The following is an 8,271-nucleotide window of genomic DNA, read 5'->3' as shown; positions in this document are numbered from 1 at the left end:
TGGTAGAAGCGTCTCTGAATTTGCTAACACGCGCGATTCCTTAGGTTAACGTGAATTTCACTTACCTTTAGTAGCACTTTCTTGATCGTGTCGGCTCGTACTTGGAGGTAGTGCGTGCGGCGAGGGTCGTTCACTGGGATGTTTGGCGGCGGCAGGCGTCGTGGTTGGAACGTTATTGGTATGCACTTCCACTGTAGGAGTTCGTCGTTGTTATTATTTTTAATGTTGAAAATGTTCTCGTATTCAGGATCGGCCTGATATTCCACTCCGAGGAATTGAAAATATTCCTCGGTCGCTGATTCGCGATAAAGTCGGTTTAGTTTTCGTAATTGATTCTTCCTTCCTGCGCGTCGCGTCTTAGGCATATTGAATTTGATGCATCCTCTGAATGATTACTCAAATAAGGAGGGTTGATATGCGGCGGACCTCACTATCAATTCCTTATTTTGGCAAATGCTGAGAATGTTAATTCTGACTGTGATGAGCGGTGGTCCGCTCCAAACACAGTTTGAATTATTCTGAATTCAAACGCCGTATGACAAATTTAAACGCTATCGTATTTTATCACGGGAGTGGAAGTTTTGAAGAATACTGAACACTAGTTTTCGCACATGAATACACTGATTTATTCGTATAGTAGTACAAAATTCGAGACTAAAACTTAGAATTAGAATTTAGATTTAGACTTAGAATTTAGAGTTACAATATTATACTTAGAGTTAGAATTTTAGAATTAGAGTTAGGATTTAGAATTTGGACTTAGAGTTAGAATTTAGGAGTGCGACTATACTGTTCGGTGTCGCGCAGAGAACTGCCGAAATTCGGGACTGCTCTGAGGTCCTTCGTTTCGGCGGCTCGGGCCTGCGGCGGCCTGGAGAGGGGGAACTCTCCGGAGTAGGGGCTCTCACCGTGGTGGGAGATCCTTAGGCGCTACGAAGCGCCACGCTTAGTTTCTAGGCGGAGTTAAGCGTCATGGCCGGCTTTGGCGCGCTTTTCAAATAGCGTTTAAGGAACTTGGAGTAAACGAAAAAATTTATACGGCCGGACGTGACACCTCCCCCCTTAAAATAAAAATGTTGGAATTTAATGTTCCAACATTTTGGACTTAGTTTTCTATGCGCTACGATTAGGTTCTTAACTTAACATTGGTTATGTAAATATTTATTTAGTTCGCCGTAATCTTTCATTGGGGGAACACTCGTAGGGTGAGTTTTTGCACACACTTTGCCACTGTCTGATTCGTTAATCGAAGGGGTTTGTTGTGTGGGCAGGGTTAAGGGTGTTTCTTCTTCGTTCGTTGGAGGGGGTTTCAGGTGTAGCAGTTCTCGTCCGTTGTCCTGTTCTCCGTCCGCTGATCTACCAAGGTGTAGGAGGACGTTGGTCACTGAGGTCCAAATGGCTCCGAGTAGATGTAGACTCCATCCGTACACCGAGTGGAGTGCGTACCCATGGATCAGGGTGTCGATTATTAATTTTATCAACCGTACGGTAACGAAGATGCCAAGTACTCCGGCGCTGGCGGATCCGAAGCTTATAAATCCCTTCCATAGCCTGGCTCCGGTATTTTCCGCTATTCGGTCGAGAGATTTCTCGTCTAATAAATTCAGCAAGGAGAAACTGCCTGTAGGAATTTCCTGTCCCATTGCTCCCCTGGCGATTGTGTGGAGCATGGAGGGTTTTTCCACGGGGAACATGATATGGTCGCGAAGACGATCAAGATCTTCGTTCGTATAGATACCACTGGAAGCGAGTGAATCCGGGCTTACGTACTTCCATGAGGGTTTGGTTAGAGGCCTGATAGTAGGCGGTGCCACCGATTCCAGGGGTTTCGGTGTTAGTCTATACCAGGTGTTGTGTATTTGGTATAGAGTTGGTAATAGTTCATTGCAATCCCTCGATGTTCCGGCTTTAGTAAGTATCTTCGATCTTGGTAAGAGGAAGAGTGACTTATTTTGATGAGTGACGGGGAGTTCGTTGTAGCACTCCTCGGTAGGTCGTAGGCGGCATTTGACAGGTATACATTTGATGAGGTGTATAACTTCACCTGCAGTTATGGCGGTATAACCTGGAGACTTCATTATTCGATGCGCCATTTCGTCAGGTGCTATGCTTGCTAGAGAAAGTGCGTTGAGGAGGATCTGCCTTTCCAGTGCACATTTTTGCTCCATAATATCCTTGTATAGTTGGGTCAGCTGGGTTTTCAGGTGTTTCTCGACGTATATAAATTTTGAATTCACATATGTGAAGATGTCGAGGTTGTCGATTCTGACCTTGGAACGGCTTTTGAATGTCCGTTCGGGCCTCGTTTCGAGGATACACAGCTTGGGATGTTCCGTTCGCCAAAGGTTGTATCCGCATACGTTGGTCTCGGTTGTCCTTGCTAATGCGAAGGTTGTGTCACGCGCCGTGACTGTATAAATCGTTGGCGCTTCCTCTTGGGGAGTGCTGGGCGACAATCGATATGCTATTCCTTCGTAGAGAACATCGTATCGTCCAAAGTGACAGTTGTCAATTGGCAGGATTGTCCAGAAGGTGGAGGCGCCGTCGGCATCAATGCATTCGCCTGTCGTTACGGGACAGCGAGTGCCGGATGGAAGTATCACTTCATTGTTATTGTATCCAACGGGCAGCTCCAATTGTCGTATCGTGATTCGTACTGAGGCTTGCACGATCACGTCGTCCCATGAACCGTATGCGTCGCTGAACTGGGTGCCGCTGCATTTTCCGTCTGTCTTAACTGATCCTGCGAGTGTCATTGCTCTTAGGTTTGTTGCATTTGGCTTAATCCCAGTAATGTGCTGGTTAACTCCTAGAGATATGGTCCCTGTTTCGTGCAATTTTCGGCATGTATCTGCCGATATTTCGTGGATATACTCCTGTCTTCCGTTCTGCACCGCTGCTATATGAGAGTGCATTCCGCAGTAAAATATAGTCCGGTCTATTTCGATTTTGCATTGGTAGGCAGGAGTATGCACGAATTCACTGAGTTGGAGTAGTTGTATATAGACTTCCTCCTTCTTAGGTTCGATGCTGTTGGTTTTACACTCTTCGATATCTAAGAGGGAGAGTGTTGTGATGTTCAGGCCCCGTCCTCCACAGTCGTATCCGATTAGTCCGCTGGATAGTGGGGCCAGGAAGGCCATGCCCAGGATAATTGCGAGAGTCCTCATCTTAGCGTGGTTGGTTGATTACTGGCCCGTCCTCCGTTTGGGCGTCCGAGATATATTCGTCTTCGGAGTGGGGGTCTTCAAGGGTGGGGGCTTGATGTGGTGAGGGCTTTAACTTGTCCATATGTACGGTTTTAGTCTTACTATTGCTTATAGCTAACTTAACGTTATTTTTACCTAGTATCTTTATTATCCTATAGGGACCTGTATATTGGTCTCCTAATTTCCCTTTGTTAGGTTCCTTAAGTAAATAAACGCTATCGTTAATCTTAAATTTACGCGTATTGATTTTCTTATCGTAGTATTTCTTACTTCTATTCTTAGCATTATTTAAGTTTTCGCGTGCGGCTGTTTGGGAATCGCGCAATTTGTTGAATAGTGTGGTTAAATATTGTGTATAGCTTTCGTTAGTCATGCTTTCGATGTCCGGGTCGCTCGAGGGGACCCGCGCGATTTTCCCGAAAATGAGTTCGTACGGAGTGTATTTTGTACCCTCATGTACGCTCGTATTATACGAAAACGATGCTAGTTTTAAAATTTGATCCCATTCGCTATTTTTATCAACAAATTGCTTCAAATATTCCCAGAGTACCTGGTGTGATCGTTCTACCGATCCGTTCGCTTGTGGTCTGTACGCTGTGGTCTTACATTGCTTGATTTTAAATTTTCGGGCTACTGTCCTCATGAGGCTGTTTATAAAGTGTGAGCCCTGGTCGGTGAGGATCGCTTTTGGCGCGCCGAATGTACAAATAAGGTCGTTAGTAAATGCTTCTGCTACTTGTATCGCTCCTGCTTGTCGGAGTGGGATCGCAAGGGAGTATTTGGTTAGCAGGTCCTGTATAGTTAGGATGTACGTATTGTTTTGTTTCGTGGTTGGGAGGGGACCCATTATATCCATGGAGACCTTTTCGAAGGCCGAATCGGGGGTGTCGGTTAGGATCATTGGTTGCTTGGTTTTTACGCGAACCAATTTCTTTAATTGACACGCGCGGCAGTTTTTGACGAAATTTTGGACATCAGTTTTTATACCGCTCCAAGTGTAGCGTTTTTTAATCCTATTGTAAGTTTTGGTGATGCCCTTGTGTCCTGCTACCGCGGAACAATGATTTTCGGCGAGAATTTGTTCCCTTTGGTCCTTCCCGGGGACCGTTATGTCGTTCGTACAAATAAATATTCTTATGTCGATTTCGTCTAGTATTTTAATTAAGAGGTTATATATCGTATTCCAATCTACATTGTCAACGTTGCCTTTACTGATCGAGATCGATTGCAAGCCCAATTCTCGGATAACGTCTAGTAGCGAGTGTATTGCTTCTTTTATTATTTCCTTTTCGGTAACGCCGGAAATCCTCTCCTTTACCGCGAGAGAAATTACGCGTCGGGTGCCCTCGCGACTTACCCTTGCCCTGCCCAAAGCTGCATCTCTAGTCATCGGCAAGGAGTTCGCTACTTGCAATATTTGGGCTCCCTTGTCGATCGGTGTTCCTTGTTGCGTTATGAAAATGACAAGGTTATCTTTTCGGGTCGCGAAATTGTCCGGGATATTTATCACGCGGGGCCTCACGGCGGCCCGTGGAATGAAAGGACTGTTTACGTTTATGAATAACTCCTCGCTACTGGAACTGGAGTTGCTATCGGTTTCGTTTTCCGAGTCGCTGTCCTCGCTGGAACTAGGGGGCGAGTTTGTTTCCTCTGATTTCGAATTATCGGGGGTCGGTGAGGGACGCTGTTCGCCGCAATCCAGCTTGTTTGTGATTCGTGGAGTTTTTGCGCCTCGCTTCTTCTTGGCGGGGAATAGGGATTCATTGGAGTCGGACAATCTTTGTATTTGTGAGAGAGGGGAGGACTCGTTCGACTTCGGGCATAGGGTCTGGGGTAGGATTTCGCGAGAGGGCGTCTGCATTGGCGTTTATTTTTCCTGCTTTGTATAATACCTCATACTCGTATTCTAATAGTTTTAGACGCCATCGGACAAGACGGGAAGATGGGTCTTTTACTGAATGTAGCCACACCAAAGGTTTGTGATCCGTGACCAATTTAAACTTCTTACCGTATATGTAAGGCCTGAAGAAATTTACGCTGTAAACTATTGCTAATAGTTCCTTTTCTATAGTAGAATAGTTTCGCTCGGCCTTATTTAGTAACCTGGAGGTGTAGGCTATAGGGAGGTCTTTTCCAATAGGCCCTTGGCTCAGGACACCGCCTATTGCATATCCGGATGCGTCGGTAGTTATAACGAAAGGTTTCGTAAAATCCGGATACTGTAGTATCGGTTCTTTGCACAATGCATCGCGGAGGTGCGTAAAGGCTGTCTCCTGTTCCTTATGCCAAACAAAGGTCTCATCCTTTTTCAGCAGATCGGTAAGCGGGCGCGCTATCTTCGAAAAATTAGGTATGAACCTCCGGTAGTATCCCGCTAGCCCGAGAAATTGCTTGATATTCTTCGGGTCTTTAGGGCGAGGGAAACTCTGAACCGCGGTTATCTTTTTAGGATCGGGTTTCACTCCAGTTTCGCTTATGACATGTCCCAGGTACGTGACTTCTTTACGGAGGAACTCGCACTTGTCGGGCTGGAGTCGCAGTCCTGCCTTCCTAAGTCGTTCCGCCAATTTGTGGAACTTTATTTCGTGCTCTCGCAGTGAGCTCGAATATAATACGATATCATCAAGGTACACAAATAGTTCGGCGCCTTGAAGTCCGGTGAGTACCTGGTCCATGAGTCTTTGGAATGTCGCGGGGGGCGTTTTTGAGCCCAAACGGCATTCTCTTAAATTCGTAATGCCCGTACGGTGTGGAAAACGCCGTTTTATGGGCGTGTGCTTTATCCATTTTGATTTGATGGAAACCCGATGCTAAATCGAATACGCTAAAGTACTTCGCGCTTCCTAGTTGATCGAGGATTTCCACTATGTTCGGTAGGGGGTACGCGTCCCCGATCGTTTTTTTCATTCAGCGCCCGATAATCTATTACCATGCGCCAGCGTTTGTTACCTTTCGAGTCCGGTTTCTTTTGGCACGATCCACAAGGGGGAGTTGTACGGTGAAGTGGATGGTTGAATGACATCGTTCTCGATGAGTTCTTGTACTTGTTTATTAATTTCCTCCTTGTGCATCGGCGGAAATCGGTATTGTTTCGTGTGAACCGCTAATTCGTCGGTTGTCGGGATTGTGTGTGTAGTGACGTCTGTGGAGTGTAATTTATCGGTGGGGAGACGGAACAAATCGTTGTAGACGTTTATGAGGTTATGTACGTGTTTAGTCTCCTCCGCATTTAAGTGTTCAAGCCGCAGCAGTGTTTTTATTTCTTCGGGACGAGATTGTGTGTTTTGTCGGGTCAACGCTGCGACGTGTTGAGGTTTTATGTCGTTATGTTTTATGAGATTGGTCCCCAGATGCCCTAGGGTTAAGGGACCGCCCTCAGTGTTTATGTGACCCGTGCGTTGGAATTTTAGGTTAAGGAGGGTGCTTTTATGACCCTTGAGATAGGATGAAGGATCCTCGAGGTTCTGTGGACAAGATTTGGAAATTTTCTCGATCTCTTGTAATCTTACCCTAGGTAAGTACAATTCGTGGTCCTTGTCGCTTATGTTAACGGCTTTCATATATACTGTGCCGTTACGATTAGTGACGATGGCATCTCCTAAGTAGATGTCTTCGTTCACATGAATTCGCGGAATATATCCTATGCTGACCTCGGGATTGCTGACTTGGAGCGAGACGGTGGCCCGCGATCTAGCCGGGATTTTTACCGTCTGAGCATCGTTAAAAGGGATTTGCGTTTGCTGCCACACGATGCAGCGCTTGGAATAATCTATCTTAGACGCGTCGCGTAAGAATTCGAATCCTAGGATTCCGCCTTGGGAAATTGGAAAGTCGTCTGGGACTAAGTGGAGGTCGATCCTGTGACCGAGGTATTTTATACTTGTCGCTCCGAGCGTTTCGATTTTATCGCTTGTAATTCCGCTAAGGAAAATAGTTATGCTTTTATCTATAACGCAATCGGGGCTTAGTTGGCCTTGTTTAACCAAGTTGGGTGCCGCGCCAGTATCTATCATGAAATTCGTGTTGCGTGCTAAACCGTCCGCGGCAATGGAAACGGTGGGCGCGTGCGAAAAATCGTTCGGAGTTAGCATGGCGATTCTGGTTTCTCCAGGGCTTGCTCCGCGTTATTAGTCGTATTGGACGATCTGTTTCCCGAGACGTTCCCGCTCGAGCCTCGTCCCTGGGCCTCGAGGGGTGAGGGGAGTTTCCCTGACGTGAGTTATTGTATTGTCTTTTCCGGCACTCCTCTATTTCGTGTCCCGGATTTTTACAGTACCTACAGTATTTGTTTGTTACTGGTTCGTTCGTGTCTATTGTTCTCGGGACCCCCTCGGTTGGCGTCTTCCGTTCTGTAAGTGTTTGTCGGTCTCCTGTGACTGTGTACTATTATAGGCTTTTTGGAAACGGCGCGTTACTGTGCCGTGTTTGTTTCGAACGCGCGGCGAGTACTCGGCTCGAGTCCATCTGTTTGGGGTTGGGGTCGTTTTTTGTTTTTTTTTATGGGGGCCCCTTTCCCCCCCCGGGGCTAAAGGCCTTTTCATTCGGGGATACGTTCCCCTTTGTATGAACCCCGGGCGGGGGTTTTGAATCTTTTTTTTGTCAGTTCCATCTTTTCGCGAGAAAATTTTCGTGGGGGAAAAACCCGAAACGGGTCGCGATGTGTTTTTTGGGGTCAATTTTAAAACCCATAAGGGGGGTTGGGAAAAACCCCCGCAGAAAGATCGTGCTGTTAAGGCGTTTTATTTCGTTTACTGATCCGAAAAGGGTAGCATTCCTTCGCTCGGCTTTTTCCCCCTTCCCCTTTTTAAAAAAACGCAAAATTTTTTTCCCCGGCTAAAAAAAACGGGAAAAGCTCGTTTGGTTTAAGGAAATTTTTGCTCAGCCCCCCCCCACGATACTGGGGGGAAAATTTTTTTGGGGATCCAAGGCTCCATTCAGGGGTGGGCAGTTAGTTTTCTTTTTTTCACTTTTTGTCTTCTATACGGGGGCATATAGTTTTCCCCGGAAAAATTAGTAGAAGTGGCGGGTTGGGTTTTTGCTCGGACGATGGGGGGGAAATTTT

The 8,271-nt window shown here is 46.4% G+C and overlaps 1 protein-coding gene across 1 annotated transcript; it reads right to left on the bottom strand.

The window, feature by feature from the left end:
- Positions 1 to 993: 993 nt before the first annotated feature.
- On the bottom strand, positions 994 to 3,602 carry LOC146722916 (uncharacterized). The gene has a single exon (XM_085483517.1). The coding sequence runs from the start codon at positions 3,168 to 3,170 to the stop codon at positions 1,140 to 1,142; it is 2,031 nt and encodes a 676-aa protein (XP_085339643.1). The 5' UTR covers positions 3,171 to 3,602; the 3' UTR covers positions 994 to 1,139.
- Between the last annotated feature and the right edge of the window lie 4,669 nt (positions 3,603 to 8,271).

Source organism: Nylanderia fulva, unplaced genomic scaffold (genome assembly GCF_048542155.1).
Source record: "Nylanderia fulva isolate GAGA-0341 unplaced genomic scaffold, ASM4854215v1 Scaffold254, whole genome shotgun sequence".
Classification (NCBI taxonomy): domain Eukaryota; kingdom Metazoa; phylum Arthropoda; class Insecta; order Hymenoptera; family Formicidae; genus Nylanderia; species Nylanderia fulva.
The sequence above is the reverse complement of the archived record's forward strand: the minus strand, read 5'-3'. Positions and strand labels throughout refer to the sequence as shown.

Bases quoted from the DNA above. Each gene is read 5' to 3' on its own strand.
- LOC146722916 (XM_085483517.1), bottom strand. From the start codon at position 3,170: ATGAGGACTCTCGCAATTATCCTGGGCATGGCCTTCCTGGCCCCACTA.